The sequence below is a fragment of the Cinclus cinclus genome, chromosome 12 (genome assembly GCF_963662255.1).
Source record: "Cinclus cinclus chromosome 12, bCinCin1.1, whole genome shotgun sequence".
NCBI lineage: Eukaryota > Metazoa > Chordata > Aves > Passeriformes > Cinclidae > Cinclus > Cinclus cinclus.
This window is the reverse complement of record NC_085057.1, coordinates 1,508,842-1,527,573: the sequence shown is the minus strand read 5'-3', so window position 1 is coordinate 1,527,573 and position 18,732 is coordinate 1,508,842. Positions and strand designations below refer to the sequence as shown.

Sequence of the window (18,732 nt, the reverse complement as noted above, 5' to 3'; positions counted from 1 at the left end):
ATTCTGTGGGATTTCCCTGACCCTGTGGGGGTTGTGCAGGGACCGACAGCTCTGTCCTGGCATTCCCCCTTGGAATCTCCTTGCTTGTCCAGCTCCCCCTCTTCCTGGCAGAACAGGAGGAGGTTGGCTCAGCCCCTCAGCTCACCTTGTGTCTGGCTGGTGAGCAGGAGGGTACATTTGTGCCTTCCTTTCTCTCAGGAGTCAAATTTTATTGTGGCAGTGGCTGTTCCTGCCATTTCTTAATACTTGAGGGGTCACAGGGTCAGTGTTCAATTTGCATAGGTGCCATATTTTCCTGTTCTCTATTCATATAAACACATTTGCAGCATGACTCAAATCTGTCCAAGAGGCAGGAACTGTCCTGAGGCTGTCTGTCACCTCCCTAGAATATGGGCTGTTCTGTCTGCACCTCAAGCAGGGGACATAAAGATGATGCAGAACACAGGAGCAATGACTTATTTATTGTCCCACCTACCAGGAGCATAGCTCTGGGCAACAGTAAAAATCAGCTGCATGCTTCTTAGAGAGATCTGGCATAAGTTGGCATTTGGGGAATGTCTTCTGCTGAAGTGGCCACTCGGATGAAATATTGCAAATGAACAACTTTGGTTTTGTTGAGGAGGATGGAAGGGGCTGCAGGGGGATGGAATCTCACTTCCCTGCTCATTTCTTTGCAGCCTTGTGGATGATCGGTGTGTTGTACAGCCAGAAGCAGGTGATCTTAACAACCCACCCAAAAAATTCAGAGGTAAGTTGGTCAGACAGCTCCTTACCCTTCTGCTTAGAAATGATTCTTCATTTTGTGCAGTGATGTGTAACAATTTCTGAGCTCTGTGCTTTCTGCAGCATGTTTTAGTGTCTTCTTCTTCCACGAATGACAGCTCATGAGGAAAAATCTATGTATTGAATGGCTATGAGACTGTGGTGGTTTAACCTGAGTCATCCCCACCCAGTGGGATGGGGGGAGAACTGGGAGAGGAGGAGTTTTCAGATAAAGCACTTTAGTAAAAACAGGAAAAGCTTCATACAGCAGCAAAGCAAAATAGTGAATTGATTGCCCATTTCCCAAGGGCAGGCAGGTGTTGGGCCAGGACAGATGCCATTTCCAGAGGCACTCCCAGCTCTGTATCCTGGTGTGATGTCCCATGGTCTGGGATATCCCTGGGTTTGGCTGTGCCCCCCCAGGTGAGGAGAGGAGCAGAGATCTGCTCAGCAGTAACTGGAACATCCCTGTGTTATCAACAGCTTCCAGCACAAATCCAAAATCTGGCTCTACCAGCTGCTGCAAAGAAGATTAACTCTGTCCCAGTCAAACCCAGGAATGAGGAAGGCTTCGTGAGGGGATGGTGATCAGGTTATCAGTTGTTTTCCTTTCAGATCTGTCCAAACTTCAAGGATCCCTGGGAATTTAATTTCTTTTTCTCCATTCTATAACACATTCTTTCTAATTACCTAGTACCAAACCTCAGGGAGTGGGAAAATAAAAAGGAGCAAGTGTTAGCCACAATTATTGCTGTCTGACCTAATTTGATATGAGCTACCCTGGGCTTTGCTTTCCTTCTGCCAGGAAATCTATGCTCAATGATAAGAAATCAGTGCTCTGCTTTGCACAGTTTGGCAAGGGCTGACTCGTTCAAGAAAGGCCTCAGACAGGAAGAGAAGCACTAACTGGGATTTTGTTTGCAAGACCTTGAATTTCTTTTCTCACCCCTGAGTCGCATCTTTTACCCAGAGCATAACTCAGCTAAATATTCTCCAGTTTTGGTCTGGATTTCATTGTTTCAGATGCAGCAACAACTGTGTGTCTTGTTTCTTTGGATGAATCTTCTTTCCTTGGTTATGCTTTGCCTTCATCAGGGTCTCAATCACCATAATTCTGTTCAGGTTTGGCCAGAGCTGCAGGTGATTGCCCTTGAAAATCGTGTACAATCTGTACTGCTGGTTTTGCTTGCTGTTTCTTGGGTGGTTTGGGGCTTTTTTTTTTTTTTTTTTTTTTTTTGCCATGACATGATGTTGCATATAATGAAACTCTCCTTCTAAAATATTGCTGAAGTCTGTGAGTTCTTGTTGGTTTTTCTTCCTTTTTCCTGGAAAACTGAAGAGCTGATAATTGAAACACTAAAGAGGCAACCTGGGCAAGTTTCAGCATTCAGTGGTGAGCTCTCCAAGAAAGAACAATGCTGTTATGTGGAGCAGAGCCTTGACTTGAGGCATTCTTGATGTTAAAATCGTGTGGAAGAATAAACCCAGATTTGACTGAGACTGCTGGGTGCAGAAGGAGGTGGAGGGAGAGACGGGGAGAGAGAAAAGAATGAAAAAAAGGCAATTCTTGTTAGCACAGTTTAGGAACTGCAAGTACAGAGAGACATTTGTCTGACATAAAACACCGTGGTTAGACATTGTAAATGTTCTCATATTACTTATAATTTATACAGGCAGAAAGAATTGTGTGAACCTTTCCCAACCTTTGTAGTTACTTCAGTGAAGCTTTCATGGGGAAGTTTATGCTTAATGGTAAATGGCAACAAAAGTCATAAAATTTTAGTAGGCTTTTCTCTTATTTATACACATACTTTGTAAGTGTAGTCTGAGATAAAATGCTTTCTGTGATAAATATGTTCAGAAGAAGTAATAATGGAGTTTATCACCCCATCTTCACCAGAAGTGGAAAATGGCAATGGAAAACACCCTGTTTCTATGCACAAGTTGTGTGGGGCTTGGAGCAACCTGGCATGGGGGAAGGTGTCCCTGCTCATGGCAGGGGCTGGAATGAGATCAGTTTTGAGATCCCTTCCAGCCCAAACCATCCTGTGAGGCATGTTGGTCACCACAGCAGCTGCAGGTAATTATGGCACTGGTAACTAGGAAGGAATGTTCCCAAATCTTCTTGGAGCAAGAAGAAAATGAATCAAATGGATATGACTTGCATTATACCCTGGCAGAGGACTGGAAAAAACACTTCTGTGGTTCTGTGACCTGTTTTATGTCCCTGTGCTGCAGAGTGTCCAGATGCAGGTCAGTCCCCTGCTGGGAAGGACACTGAGCCTGTTGCCTTTGGCCAGGCTTGGGAATCTTCTTTTTGGTATCCTTTTTTGAGAAGTGTTGTTCTGAGCTTCTTAGAGCAGATCTGTCTTCTATGGGCAGATGTAAAACAATTGTAAATACAAATTTCATGCTTAATCAATGTGAGGAGAGATCTCTGGAAGAGAGATTGACTGCTTAGGTATGCAGAGATGACTCCAAGAAAATTCAGTGTGAAGCTCAACCCTGTGTATCCAGTGGCAGAATTAATCCACCCTGTTTTTCTCCCTAACCACAGGTGCTTCAGGTTGTAAAAAGTCATGTTGCCCAGGCTACATTTCATCACTTGCATCTGGTGGCAACAGCAAGACCCTGGTCTAGAGGGTGGGGGATTTTCTTTCTACTTCAGACCCTTGAAATGGAGCAGAGCTGCTGTGCACAAAGTGGGGGCTGTGTGCCCCATCCCTGTGCCTGGAGAGAGGGGTTGGGCAGCAGTGCTTAGATGTGAGTGTATTGTGTCACTAAACACTGATAACCTGCTCATGCAGTGACAACAGCCCTGCCTGAGGAGAAAACCAGCCCCTTCCCAGCTGAAACGGTCTGTGTGCTGGGAAATTACTGCTTGGACAAGGGTTGGCTTTGAGGCAGAGGGAATCTGGATGTGTTTGGTGGGACAGGAGGATGTGCAGCAGGGCTGGAGTTGGAGCTGTTCAGTCTGCAGGGAGGGAGGAGAGCAGAGGGATCCTGAGGACACCAGGACTGGCTTTGTTGACAAAAGTTGTGGAAAAAGTTGGCTGACAGATGGAGCTGGTGGTGGGGGAGCCCTGCAAAGGGTGAGGTGCAAGAGGCAGCTGAGAGTCAGAGGGGTTGGTGCATGGAGTAAAAGTGTAAATGAGATGGTTAAAAAGAAAAATAATTCCAGGGTTATTAGATGGAAAAAAGTGAAGTGCTGGAGTTGGAAGGAACTCCAGAGGAAGTTAGCACAGCACAGTCAAGTTCCTGTGAGTGTTTACCTGCAGTTATTTCACATGTCAAATGCTGTGGTGCCTCTAGGTCACTAAAATACTCATTTGATCACTTGAAGGTGTGAAGGCTGTTTCTTTTTGTTATTCTTTTCCATCCCAAGCAGAATTACTGAGCACCTGAGGTCAGTGCTTTGAGGTTGGATGGTAATTATGGTCTAAGATTTCAGTGGATTTTTTTTTTTATTCTGGTTTTCTGTGTCTACTTTAAATGGAGTGGTTTGGGTGTGTTTGGGTTTTTTTCCAAGTACAGCATTTCTCTGGTCCTTTGTGTCTTCAGCTCCAAACAATTCAGAAGTCCTCTAAAACTGATTTTCAAAGTGTGAAGAGGACATTCATTAGGGTGTTTCTTTTTAAAAATACGAATATGCAAAAGAAGTGGGTTTTTTAACCTAACTGTTGTAAATGCACTGTGTACAGATGAGATTCCTGGAAGAAATTGTTCTTCTACGAGTCTCCAAAAAAAGAAAAAGTGTGACATCCCCTTAGTTATCTGCACTTCTTTAAACAGAAAAGACTTTGAATGTTTTTATTAAGCTCTAATTGCCATCTTTGAGTGTGACTGTGCAGCTGAAGAGTGGCTATAAATGAATTTCCTTGTAATGTGCATGGATTAATGTGGGAAGTGTGAACTGGAGCTGACCCTCAGCTGGGCTAAAGACCCCTGTTTCACTGGATCAAACACATACACGTTCCTGATCAAACACACACACAGAGATCCCTGTTCTGCAAATGAGAATCAGACCTGCCGTGGTGGTGGAGCTGCAGCAGAGCCCGGGGCTGGTGATTTTGTGCTGTTAGTGAGCTGGACTGTGCCTTTGCAGAGGTTTATTTGTGTTCATTTGTACTGGAGCACAGCCTTGCACGAAGCCAAATGTGTTCGTTTAATGCAAGACACTGCTACTACAGCAGAAACAGTCTGTCTGACAGGCTTCTCAGGAAATTCCTTACAGCTCTTTATTTGGGATGTAGAGCTGTCTGCCAGGCTTCCAGCAGCTCTGCAATAGATGCTTGAAGTTCTGGCAGAAAGGGCACTCACTGGGTTAATTTGTCCAGCAGCTCCCTCCTTCCAGAACATTGTTTTAGTAGTTGCTGGGCAACACTCTTTTTTTGGCAAGATGTTCAAGGAATGAACCCATATCTTAGACTTAAAATACCCTCATGGCAAAGCAGAAGAGGAGTAGTTCAAATTCTGTTTGTTCTTTTGATCCTAATCCATGCTGTGCTCCTGTGGCTGGTGCCTCTGCAGGTGTTGGGGGCCAGCCCTGGGGGGCTCAGCCTCAGAGCTGCAGCTGCAGCAGGGGGATTTCCCCAGGCAGCTTTGGTTCATAATTCTATGGGTATAAAAACTGTATGTAGTATAAATCGTGGAATGGCTTGGGTTGGGAATGGTTTTTATTTTATCCAGTGCCATCCCTGCCATGGCACTGCCAGGGATCCAGGGGCAGCCCCAGCTGCTCTGGGAATCTGTGCCAGGGCTGCCCACCCTCCCAGGGAACAATTCCGACCCAGTATCCACGGTTTTGATGGATGTTCTTGAGTTATCCCTGTGCTCAGCTCTGATGAAGTCAAGGTGCTTCTCCCCAGCAGAAATGTTTTATATTTTGTCCTTCATAGCTTTGCTGTCACTGATCTGAAGCCTCCCCACTCGTGCTTTGTGTTATATGAAGGAAATTCCATATGGAGGAAAAATATGAAGGAAAGCTGTGATTCATGTAGGTCTGCTGGAGGCTCTGGAATTCTGTTGCAGACATACACATTATTTACCCTTATTTAGCCAGGGCAAGCTTGTTTATAGTTTGGCATCAGGGCTGACATTAGGGATTCTTTCAGTTGAAGGGTTGCATACGTCATTTTCCCAAACACTTGTGAAAACTAAAAAACAAGCTGAAACAAGTGACCCTCTTCTGCCTGTTGGTCTTGGAGGAGTATGAGCAGCAGATAGTGCCCTTTGTGGGCTGTGTGGGGGTTCAGTGCCACCCCCTGTGTTTGTCACGAATTTTCTGTGGCATCAGCCTGAGGTTCCTTGTTCATGTTCCAGTAAGTGGGCAGCCTTGAATCCTGGTGCTCTCCACACACACTTCTCCTGGTCTGCTGTGGTGAAAGGGATGATATCAGCTTTTTAAACTTTGATGTGAAATTGCCTGGGTTGTTTGACTCTCTCAGCTGTGTTGGAGTGGGTGTTCTGCAGAGGTTTGAGCTGGATTGATGGTGGAGAGGATGGGCTAGACCTGAGCTGCACAGCCAAGTTTGGGCTTCTTTTCCTTCTGGACGTGGAGTTTCTCATATTGCTGAAATGCTTGGATGCATTAATTATTGAAGTGCTTGGATTCCTTTAAGGGAAATTTAAACTGGAGTCTAAATATGTTTTTTTTTTTTTCCCCTCTCATATTAGCAGTTCAAATAGCAGGATTTGTTTTTCATGCAGGAAGCAGAACTTTGGGGAGTGCCTGAGAGCTGAGGCCAAAGTCTTCTTGCAGACATCCATCACTTGCAATAGAAACTCCTTTCCAATTTTGAGATGTCAAAGTCAGATTAAAATGTCTGTGCTGAGTACCAGAAGTAGGGAGTGGAGCATAATAGTGAATACCCACTTACCAACTTCTCTGTTTTACAGCCAAGCACCATAAAAAGAAAAAAGATGCCTCTTACCCCCTTTTCAAAAAGAGTAAAAATCAGAAGAAATGTAAAATCAAAATAAACTTTTAGGTTGCTTGATGGAAGAGAAAAATTATAAAAATGCAGTCTGTTGTTGTGCCTGTAATTTTTTTAAATTCAAAATTGAAGCATTGAGCATTTTGAGTAAAAAAAATATTTCAGTCTTGCTGAATTAGGATATAGTTAAATCTAAAATACATTTTGCTGCCTTGATGAGGAATCTTTCAGTATTTATAGAGCTGCACTAGAAAACTGCCAACTGCTCGTACACATTTGAATTTGCTGCCCTTTATAAGATGAAGAAATCCTGAATCCTGGCTCTGAATTGTGAAACTTGAGCCCACTGCAGCCTACGTGCAAGCAGATGTTGGGGACAATTGTCACTGCAGCATTTAGGTATTTTAAAAAAGCTGGGAAGCTGAAAGTGTTGCTTTTTCATGCAGACAAGTTTGTTTTATATCTGCTGAGGCTAGGGACACCCTGATCATGGAGGTGCATGAATCAGAGGGAAGGTTGGTTGGGTTTTTCATCGTGCAGAGTGAATTGCAAAGCTGTTTTTCTTTCATTTCCTGCATCTCTTGCAGTGGTTCCTTACTGGCCTGTGAAGCCAGACAAGTCTGTGGTGCACTCAGAAATTATTTGTGATGGAGTACCAGGATATCCCAAAGGCATCCTGAGTCTGTGATGCTTTGTTACCCAGAGCAGCTGTGGCTGCCTCATCCCTGGAAGTGTCCCAGGCCAGGCTGGACAGGGCTTGGAGCAGCCTGGGACAGTGGAAGGTGTCTCTGCCCATGGCAGGGTGGGAATAAGATGAGCTTTAATCCTTCAGAGATTCTCTGTTGATGTGCTTAGCAGAGATGAATAATTAGCTGGCTAAATAATTACTGGCTTCACAAAGGTGGTTAGGATTTTTCCTGTGTCCCTCTGATGGGGTACTGGGATCACTGGGAAGGGTCTGTGTGGCACAGATCAGGAGGAGCTGGCTCTGTGAGGCACAGGCTGCAGAGTGGCTGGGCTGTGTCTCCCTGTTCCTCTGTGCCCAAACAGCTGTCTGCCAACTTCTGGGCTTCAGGTGCTTTCATCTAGGATGTTTTGCATGGAGATGAAGGCAGAGCAGAGCCCCTTTGGAATGGAAAGTGCCATTAATATGCATAACTGGAACGGTGTGTGAAAGCCAATCTGTTGGTTCAGGTACAGCAGGGGAAGGAGGGGAGATTTATTTGAACTCCTGGGAGAAGTTTGATCTGTGCACTTGGTCCCTCTGTAAATGGGGGTGGAAGTTCTGTCCTGACAAGTTCTGGGTGGGTTGGGGGGATTGTCTGTGCCCTAAAATTGAAGAACTGAGCAAAATGCTCTTTTGAGCATTTATTCTTTCTCAACTCTTGCAGGTCTGAGCCTTTTCCCCGTGGAAAGGGGAATTTCAGGGTATTTCAGGTAGGATCGAGGAAGGGATTGCCAGAAAGCAGTGCTGAGCTATTAAGTAGAGCAGTTCTGTTAATAAACCTGGTCCCAACCTTGTAGACAAAAGAATACTGTGGCTTTGTTACCATGGTTTCAGTGCAAAATCTGACCTTAGCTACAATAACATTCGGTTAGAAAGAACTAGCTAATCAGTTTTCTAAAATTAGTGTGTTCCCTAGTACATAAGCCAGTATGAACAGGATATTTAATGAAATATTATACTTAGTCACAAGAGCCCAGGGGAGTGAAATGCCTTGATGATTTGTGGGGGTGGGGTGACATTGGTGCCCATCTTTTAATATAGCAAAGTTATTAAAATTTGGGGCTTGCTTAATATTTAGAGTAGTCGAGTGTGTTCTTCTGTGCACCCCATCTATTTTACTCTCTTCCTTTTGTGAGGCTCTCAGAGTCTGTTCTGTGAGCTGACAAGATTGAGGTGCTGGGGAGTCTCATCAATCCCAAGTACTTCCAGAGGACCTTCAGGTAAACTTGAGGGTGGGTGTTGTGTGTTCTGCCAGCACAGCCCAAGTGCTCTGCAGAGGAAGGAGTCTCACTCCTTCAGAAGGATGCAGGCAGATGGATAATGTCATAAATTGTGTGGAGAAAACCCTGTGTGTGAGGACAGAAGTCTCCCAGGTACTGGGAACATCTTGAGCTGTACATTTATTATCTAAAGTGCTGAGAGACTTAAGGGAGAGCCTCAGTTAAGGTCTGGGGTGTAAGATACTGCTGGCAGTCCAGAACACCTCACTGAGAGTGCATTTAATGTGCCCAGGCTCACTGACCTGGCCCTGGGTGAGATTTTATCCAGCTGTGGTAAACTAGAGCCAAAGATTTATTTCGTTGCAGTAAAGGAGCTGTGATGAATTATTCTTTTCCTATGTGCAAGTTGGTTATTTTGGCATAAATATAAAAACTACAAAATAGGTGAGGCTGGGGTGGGAGGCTGGGTGGGCTGTCTATTCTTCACTTTTGTTTGGAGTTCTTTGGAGCTGTGTTCACCTGCTGTTGGGTGCTTGAGGCACCTAAATACAAGGGGGAAGGTTTTTTAGCCAAGGATCCTCTAAATGATGCTTCCCAATTTGGTGGGAGCTTTTGGAATTTGATAGCCAGGGAGTTAGAGTTCCCAGGGGATCATCACCTCTTGTGACAGGGCTTTGCAGTTGAGGTTCAAAGTGCTTTTATTCAGTCAAAAGCAGCTGTAGTTCCCTTAAAGACATTCCCAGGACATAGCTGTGGGCTGTGCTGGATGTGTGGAAGCACAAACATTTGCTGCCAAACTCGGGTTTGGTTCAGAAAAGCATTTCCAGCTTGGAAGTGCTGACACTTGCAGGGCTGAGCTTCAGGCACAGCCTCTTGGCTGCCCTTGGCTTGGATGATTCCTGATGAGCACAGTCAGGGAAGGTGTGATCCCTGCTCCTGGATCCTCCAGTTCACATCTGGATTTGCATGTTGATGCTTCACAAGTTTTGGGTTTAGGTCTGCCTTCCCCACTAAGCTTTAGGGAAGCCTAGGGTACCAAACCTGGACTCATGCTTTTTTCCCTGGACATTTCTCTGTGGCCAGGTTTGATATCCTCTGTGGTCATGAGGTGTTTGGTTGTTCAGAGGGAGCAGGTGGATGCACTGTGACACCCCTGGGGAGCCCCTCTGTGTCAGACTCTTCAGCCTGACCTGTATCATCTCCCTACTCTTGCTTTTAGGACTCAGTGAAGTTCTGTGCTGCTTGCAGTAGCAGCAAGTTATACTAAAATCTTCAATTGTATTGCTTAAGAAGGCTTTATACTTTGAAATGAGTTACAATTGAAAAATATTTTCAGTTTATTTGCTCAAGAAGACAAGAGATAAATATGCTAAGTACCTGTATCAAGGAGGCCTCACAGATGCTGTGCCTGTGTGCCACATGGATGTCATTAGTCCAAGAGGAGCCCAACCCAGACGTTAAATAATTTCACTTTGATTTTCTGGCAGCCTGTCGTTCCCTGAGCAGGAGTCCTGGCTGCAGTGGTGGTGTCTCAGGGAGGTGAAGCTGGGAGTGCTTGTGTTTGAGAGCAGTTAGAAGGAGAGTGGAGAGGTTGCTAGCAGAGCCAGCCATAAAAATGTGCTGGGAGGGAAGGCACACCTTGCCAGGTGTCTTCAGCAAACACTTTCTGCCACTCACATCTTCCTCCCTTCCCACACTGCTGGAGATGGAGTATTCTGCCCTTCTTGCAGGATCTGGTTTCATCCTTCAAGATGAAGTGTGGTACTTAATGTGTCAACATCTGAGTGTGATCCCTCTCCTTCGATTCCTACTGCAGTTCCAGCACCTCCAGCTGCATTCTTCACATTGCTGGGTGGAGATGGAGGTGCCAGCGCTGATCTGTCAAGCTCCTGATGATCTGAAGCCTGAGTAGATAAAAACCTCCAGTCTTTCCTGCCTAATCTGAGAGTTCATGATCCAAGCTCCAGGAAACAAGTGAGCTGTTGATGAAGGTTCTTGTCTCTGAAAACTGGTTTTTTTTTTTTTTTTTTCTTTTTGCTATCCAGAGAGGAATTTGCTGCTTTGAGGTCAGTCTTGAAAAGCACCTGACTGGATCTTTAGGAATAAACTGTTTGTTTCCTTGCTTGGCAACTAACTGGCTGGCTGGGGGTAGGGAGTTGCAAAAATCCTGGATTAGCTTTAGTGGACCCTGACAAATGTGTGGAAGAAGCCTTATGTCTCACATGAGTGTGGAAACACCAGAATAGCCATTACAGATTGACACTGGGTGCAATGTTCCTTGACAGTTTTATTCTAATGAACAACTATGCAGTCAGAGAGGGACTCGAGGGAATTGTGTGTTAGGGCTAACACTTCTTCATTCCCAACTTGTGAAAATAGTCAGCACTGAGGCCCCAGTGTTGGCAATTATCATCTGTTTTGATTATGCAACGTACAGAAGTTCAGTGAAAACATAACTCCTTGTGTTGTGGTTGAAGAGCCTTTCTGTAGCTCTCAGTGAGGTGTTCAGAGTAGGAAATCTCCTGCAAGCTCTGCTGACAGCAGAGAAACCATGACAGTGCTGAAAACCCTGCTACAGGATCCTCCCCTGCCTGAACCAGAACAAATTATGCCTGAGCTGGGTTTTATTGAGGATACAGAGAGCTGTGCTATGCAGAAGCAATCTGGTAGCACTTAGACCTTGCATTTAGTGAATGTCAACCCTTTTATTTGTCGAGGTTAAAAATTATACAAGGAAAAAAATAAACACAGAACTTGCAGGCATGAGGAAGTGAGGGAGCAGCCATCCTGAAAAGGAAAAAATCTGAGCTAGAGCTGCAAAAATGCTTTCCCTCCCCTTTGGAGCAGCACGTGGGCTCCAGCCAGCACCAGTTGGCTTTGACCAGCCCCAGGGGTAGAGGCTTGGGCTGGTGGTGGCCCAGCACTCTCTGGGACCCAGTCCAAAGGGGCTGCTCTGGGTTGGGGATTCCAGCCCACAGCTGCTCCTGCTGCCATAAAGCTGTGTTTTATTGTCAGAGAAAGGGGAACAAATCTCAGCATTTTCAGAGTGTAACCAGCACCAGTATGGGAAGAGGAAGAGCTCTGTCCGCTCTGGAGGGGAGCACGGGACCAGGGAGGGCTGAGCTGGGTGTTGCCTTTGGTGCCTTCCCAAACTCCTCCCAAAAGCAGCAATTGCAGTGCTGGTCTGGCAAATGCTCAGGACTCACAGCTTTGATTTACCAGCACCAAGGGCCTCAAAAAAAGCACCAAGTGGTGGGTCTGTGATGTTACCTGGTCACAAATGGCTTCAGCACAGAGCCTTGTCCAGCCACAGCATTTCATATACATTTAACTGGATTTTTATAGCAAATGCATCCAGGTGCCTTTGGGTTCTTGCTTGTGTATTGACACCAGCATTGAGCCAAGAGGCTTTTTGGAGCAAACGCTTTTGGGTGCAGCTTTGCTGGGAATAGTGTTGACTTACTTTGTTCTGACCTTCAGAAGTGCATTTTCTGTGTTGATTAAAAAGCAAATAGTGTCCCATACTCAAGTGATTACCACAAAAACTGATTAGAAAGTGAGGTCCTGTAAGAGTGACTCTGTCACATTTTCCTGGGGAATGAAAACTCTGTGCTTGCTGTAGGAGCATTTGGCAGTGTTGTGGGATGGTGGCTCTGTGCCCTGCACGTGCTCTGTAGGGAGAATAATCCTTCCCTGCTGCAAAGTGCACCCTCAATAAATAGGAATGGCAGCACCCTGAGCTCCAGCCTTGGGGATTGGAGGTAAATCTGAAGGCAATATAGATTTTACAAATAACCTTCTTGGTTGGCATTGACAAGCTTTAAAATAAGTGAAGAATTTCTTTCCTCCCACTCCCTGTCAGGCAGATGGCCTTGGTCATGAAGAATGACAATGAGGAGAAGATCCTTCAAATATGATCTATAAGATTTAATCCCAAATATAATTTTTTCCATATGCAGCCTGTCATGTGCTGCAAGTTTTTGTGTTCTGTAAAGATTTGGGCAACTTGACAGATGATAATTCTGCATTGGGATCAAAATTTGCCTGCAGAGAACCCTGAGCTTTAACTGCTTATTTGTGTTGCAGTCTCCTTGCAGGTTCATGTGTATGTTTCTACATGTATATACAAACAAACAAACATTGTAGGAGAAAGGAGTACAGTATATAGAGATGGTTTTATATTTAATTTTCGTAGCTTAGGCTCTGAATACCCACTAATACTTCACAGCAGCTCCTTTTAATCTTAATATCACGGTTGACATTTAATTTGTAGTTTTTATCTGATGCAAAATAACTGAGAGGATGTGTTTTAATGTTTATATTTTAGTATTTAGGTGCAGTTACCCTGAAAGATCGGAAGGCATCACCACAGCTGCTTAGTGCTGAGCAATACTGGGAGGACCTTGAACACAGAGGAGTAGCAGAGAGAGCTGTAAAGGGAAGAAATTATTAATTCTTTGTCTCTATGCAGTGTTTGAGGGAAAACCCTGCAGCTGTGCCGAGGCTGAGCCATTTCAAGATGTGTTTCCAGAGGGGGGTGTCAAAATTCCCTGTGCTGCCTCTGCACCCACTAAATGGGGAGAGGGATGTAAGGATGGGAGCCAAGAGCTCGCAAGGTTTTGAGATGTGGAGTCCACACTGAGTTGTTATTTATTCTTCCCACTAATGAGTAAAACAGTGTTCAGATTGAACAGGAAAAAATACTCTGTTCTTGCAGCTTCTCCATGAATCCCTTACTGAGAAAGAATATGAAAATATCCAATATATCTGAAATTCAGGAGAATAAAGAAACACAACCCAAAACCTCAGAAAAAAAGTAAAGTTCTTTTTTTTTTTTTTTTTCTTTTTGGGGTCGGCAGGAAATCAGCATAAAAATGGTTTCTTGTTTTCAAGCCCTTTCCAGGGGATTTTTCTGAGCAGAAATTCCTTTCTTTGAGCTCTCAGTGTTATTTTCATACCTGATGGCTGCATACATTGGTGCTGTTACTGAGGATCTTTGTGATCCTTCACTGAGGTTCGTTCCTGCCTAAAACCTGGAGGGGATTGAGGTTAGCTGTCTGCATCTCACATTGAAATAATTTCATCTCCCTGTACCTTGTGTTCCCTGCAGGTATTTCCAATGTTTACATTTGCTGTTCTCTTTCTTGTACCTTTTCTGTGCAGAATGCTGGATTGGCCTGTCTGCTCTGGCTTCTTACAAGTCTTCTGAGCCTGCTCCTTGCTCTGATGTTTAATGCAGGATTGAAGTTAAACATTGTGTTGGAAGTTAGATATCAAAGTATTCAGAAACAAAAAACAAAAGGGGGGAAAGTGTGAAGTAAAGAAGCTGCAGCCTTAGACTGAAAAACTCAGGAACTTTAAAAGAAAAACTTTTATCTGTCAGAGATTTTGAAGTGCCTGTCACTTAATGTTCCTTCCTTCAAGTCCTGTTTGGAGGCTCATTTCAGAAAATCACAGTGACTCAGCTACTTTGAATATCTGTTCTGTGGCACGTGTTGGAAGCTCCCAGAGTTTCTCCCACCTCCAAACGTGGTTTTTCTTGGTGGATAATTCACCGGCCGGATCTTGCGCACCACACTGATTCAAACCACGTTTCCAGTATTTAGATTTAACAAGTGTAAAGACACAGGTAGTGCCCTGATATCAGTAAGGAGAAAGGAGAATGTTTGTTTATAAATATTTATTATTTTGCAATTGTAAAGGCAAGCTTATCTAGGTTTTTGTTCTGGATAAATGCTGAGTTCCTCTGTACAACACTACATATTCTCGAGGGTGAGATTTGCCTTGTGCTGTTTTATATCCTCAAGCTCTTTGGGAATGGTGTAAAGAGAGTTGGTTCTGGACAGAGCTTTTGCTGAAGCAGTCAGCTGACCTAGCGAGAGCTCCTGAATGTATCAGGGACTTTTTGAGCAAAAAAATCAAAATTTCTGTGTCAATGCATACAAAGGAGGAGTAATGGACAGTACAGGAGGGAACCACTTGGCTGTGGTTGGGCTGCAATAATCTTTATCCCTGCTTGACACTCACAAGCCTGGGGATGGTGGGAATAGGTGATAGGGGCTGGGTACTTGTGATGAGTGGGAAAGGAAGGTGTCCAGTGGAATAACCTTTTCCTTAGACATGGGTCCACAGGAATTCTTCCCCCATCTGTGGTGAAGCTCTGGCACAGTGTCCTGTGAGAGTTTGCTGTGCTGGGTGTCACTGCCAGTTCCCATTTTGGGGTTCATGTGGAGCCAGCCCAACCTCTGGCTGGAATTTCTGCAAGGACTGAGGTGCTCCCCTGGCTCTGCAGCAGTTCCTGGTGCCTGTGCTGTGCGAGGGCTGAGCTCTCAGCCATCATCTCGTGTTCTCTCCCCGAATTTCCCCGGTGTGCGTGGAGGGGTTGCCATGGAGGAGAGCGTGGGGTGGGAGTAGGCAGGAGCCAGCTGCCTGTGGGCACTGGGGGAGGATCTTCCTGCAAGGCTGCTCTTGCAGGCAATCCTGGGAACTTCTGCTATCCAGAGCTCTGCACCTTCCTTGGGGAGAGCTCAGCTGGTTTGTGGGCAAGGGAGGAGACTTTATGTGAGCGAAGTGAGAAGCTTTCCCTGCTCTGCTCAGGAGGGTGAAGAGCTCATGGACCCTTGGGTTTAGTCAAGTTCCTTGTCCATCCTGTGTGCATTTATGCACTGTTTAAACCAATCAAAAAAAAAGCTGGATGTGGCACTCAGTGCCATGGTTTAGTTGATGAGGAGGTGTCTGGTCATAGGTTGGACTTGATCTCAAAGGTCTTTTCCAGCCTAGTTCATTCTGTGATTGTGCCCCTTCAAGGATGTGCAGAACAACTCTGTTACTTCCTTGAAAGTCCTCTGCAATTTTTTCTTCTTGTACTTCTTTGAAAGTCCTCTGCAGATTTTCAATCTAGCAAAAGGGTTGTTCTGATGGTGAATTGACGGATCCATCTGCTCCATCACAGTGGGTTTATCAACAGTTTCAGTTTAAATATTTTTAGTGAAGAAGTTGATTTGTGTACGTAACAGGCATATGGCTTAAGGCTTGTACTCAGCAGCTGTTTGGGTGTATTTATTAGGAAAAGTACCACGCAGGGATGTTTGGTAAGGAGGTCTTGTTCTGTGGGGTGAGGTTGGGGTGTTTGAAGTCACCCAGAATCCACGAGCAGCCCTGGAGTGCAGGCTGGCAGTTTTCTCAATTTAGCGGTCATTTGTGTCCCCAGACGTGGGACACAGTGTCTGAGAGTGTGGGCAAGCTGATGACAACTTTCCAGACATGTTGCATCAAAGAAATGGAGATGATGTGCATGAAAATTCCAACACTTGGCAGTGTCTGTAGTAGAGCAGCTCAGGACTGGAATAGCAGGTCTGTTCCATCCTGTGTGCAGCACTGCTCTGACCTGCTGTCACACTTCCAGCCTCAGTATTGCCTTGTAAAAAAAACACAGCATTATTCTCACAGTGTCATAGAAGCCATTTGGCTCAGGAGCTGCTCTGCAGTGCACATGGTTCTCCAGCAGCTCATCTGTTTCTCCTCAAATGCAAAGTTTTTGTCATGTTTTTAACCACACTTGCAATGGCTTCGCCTCATAAAAAAAGCCTCCAAAGCTTTTTGAATGAGCAAGAGGGGAAATCTGCACAGTGCAAGTGCTGCCACAGGGCACCAGTGACACTTCTGTTCATTAATGGCTCTGTTTCTGCAAGGGCTGGAGATCATGGAAATGCAATTCACTGAGCTTGTGCCAGCCAGTATCTTTTGTTCGGACCTGTAATCCTTTCTTGAAGAAGGCTTTCATTCCACTTACATCTAGCATCATAAATGCTTTTTAATAAAAAGCAGTGATTTATTCTGCAAATCCCTAACATGCAGTTTGTGTGTTAGGAAATATTCCAGAAGTCTGCTAAGGGCACAAAAGGAAGGCATGACTGGTATCGTGAAGTTCACCTTTTAAAAGTCCAGAGGCTTGGCAGACAAATTTACCTCATTGCTCCTGGAGGTGTCCCTTTCACAGCACCTCAGTAGAATGTGAAATACACATGGGAAGTCCCATGTGCTCATCCAGATCAAATAGCTCAGGAAACTGCAGATAATCAGTTCTTCACATCTTCTTCATGTAGTTTTTTGGGGGTTTTTGTGCATAATTTCTATATCATCTGATGTTTTGAGGGGAATTTTTCTTCTGTTTGTACCATTTACCTTGGAATAAGGTTCAGATATTTCATCAGGACAGTTGGCACTTTGCATGATGGAGCCCTTGGATAACATCAGTTTTCTGGGTTTCATTTGGGATTTGCTGAAACAGTTGTTGTTTCTGAATCTATTTTTTTGAGCATCTCTAATACCAAGGACACTTACAATCCAGATTTCATAACTTATGTCTGGTTTATCATGTGGGGAGTTGCCTGTTGGACTGAGAGATTGAGAATCTTTTTTCCAAAGGTTGGAATTGTTGTGGGTAAAAATTATTCCTGTGGTCTGCAGGTGAGTGGCATAGTCCTGTGCTACCTGGTGCTGTTGCAGTTTTCCTCTGGAGTCATAAATCTGGGAAGCATTGTTTGGAACCTCCTCTGTGGGAGAGCTGGCAGGGGCATTGAGCCCTCCTGGAGCTGAGGGTGCCAAGGGCTGTGTTTTAGGGGCTGGAACCAGCAAGTGGCACCACTCAGGTGTGGTGAAGTTCTGACAATTCTCTCTCAATCTACAGCAGATCCAGAGAGGGCTCCAGGAGCTTTTGGAATGCTCCAACCTGGCTGGGAAACCACCAGGGCTGGGCCCTTCTGTGGGACTAAATTTGAATGTGGCTGCCTTGGCCACATGTCAACATCTTGGGTTGTCCCATCATGTCCCCACCAGAGGGTTTCACCTCCTGGTCTGTGGCTCTGCCCTGTTCTGCACACCCACAGTTGTAAATTGATATTATCCAATATGTGGGATGGAATCAGTTTTTTTTTTTTGGTCGCCTCTGCTGTTTCTGAATGCCAGGATTTTGTGCAGTAAAGTAAAATTCAGCTGAAACTTGATTAAATTAATTTGAAACTTGAAATCCTGCAGATCAAGGCACAAAACCGGTGTAGATCTGGAAGTGGAGACTGGACCACCTGACACAACCAGAAAGCAGTTCTAATGCAATTACAATGGAATTAATAATTGGAAATAAAGACAGTGATTGGAACAAATGAAGGAAGAGAACGGAAAGGAGCAGACAGTGTTAAAAGAAGATTTCAGTTCATTTTTCTCAACTTGGAAGGTTATTTCTGCTTTGAGGCTACTGACAGAGGTGGTATTTGTGAGCCAAGACAACTGTCTTTGCTAACTCTGGGTGGATGTGAGTGTAGGGTGCCTTCAGTGGTGCAGCTGGTGTTATTTAATGATTGTCCCAGCCCATCCATCACTTCTGAATCCAGCATTCTCCTCACTGATTCATGTGTTATCATTGTGTCAGTAAGGTAGCTTGAAAGATGGCTAAAAACACTGAAAATACCTAATTATTGTTCTTTGTGGAAAAGGAAGTTTTTAAATAGCTGTAGCACAAAGCAGCTTGAATACATTTCTTTTCTGTTGAGTTTTCAGGCACACACACACAGGGTACTCTTTTTACTGGTTGTTTTTGTCTCCAGGATTTCAGGGCAATAAGGGAGGCATTGTCCGCACCTAAACTCAAACTTCTTTTCTTTGTAGTTGCACATGGAGTTCAAGAAGTGAAACTTGTGGTTTTCTTTGCATGTGTGTTTTAACTCCTTGGCTTATCCCATGAAGTTTTGGTGCTCCTGTGGGCTCTTGGAGCCTGTTCTCCAGAGAGATAATCAGCTGTGATAAACCAAGGAGCCAGAGAAGCTGCTCTGTCTGTTGGAAAATAGACAGCAAGTTAACAGAGTGTTTATTTCTGCAGAAGGCTCACACTGGGAACGTGTATGAAACATCCCTGAGATGGATGATAGCGTGTTCCGCTGCTTTTGCTGGAAGACAATGAGCTAGTAGAGCAGGCAGAAACAAATTGAATTACATCCATGCGTTTAAAAAAAGAGAGAAGAAAACAACAGTTCAGTTGAAGTTGGAAAAGGAGCAGTTTGTCTTTGGCAGCTCTGTGTTTGTGCTTGTGTGG

At 44.7% G+C, this 18,732-nt stretch overlaps 1 protein-coding gene across 1 annotated transcript in view; it reads left to right on the top strand.

Annotated features, from left to right (window-relative positions):
* Window positions 1-18,732, top strand: part of ITPR1 (inositol 1,4,5-trisphosphate receptor type 1) — a 157,414-nt gene that overhangs the window by 16,743 nt on the left and 121,939 nt on the right. The window contains exon 3 of the mRNA XM_062500846.1: window positions 678-748. Coding sequence (XP_062356830.1) covers window positions 678-748 — 71 coding nt within the window. The remainder of the gene's footprint in view (window positions 1-677; window positions 749-18,732) is intronic.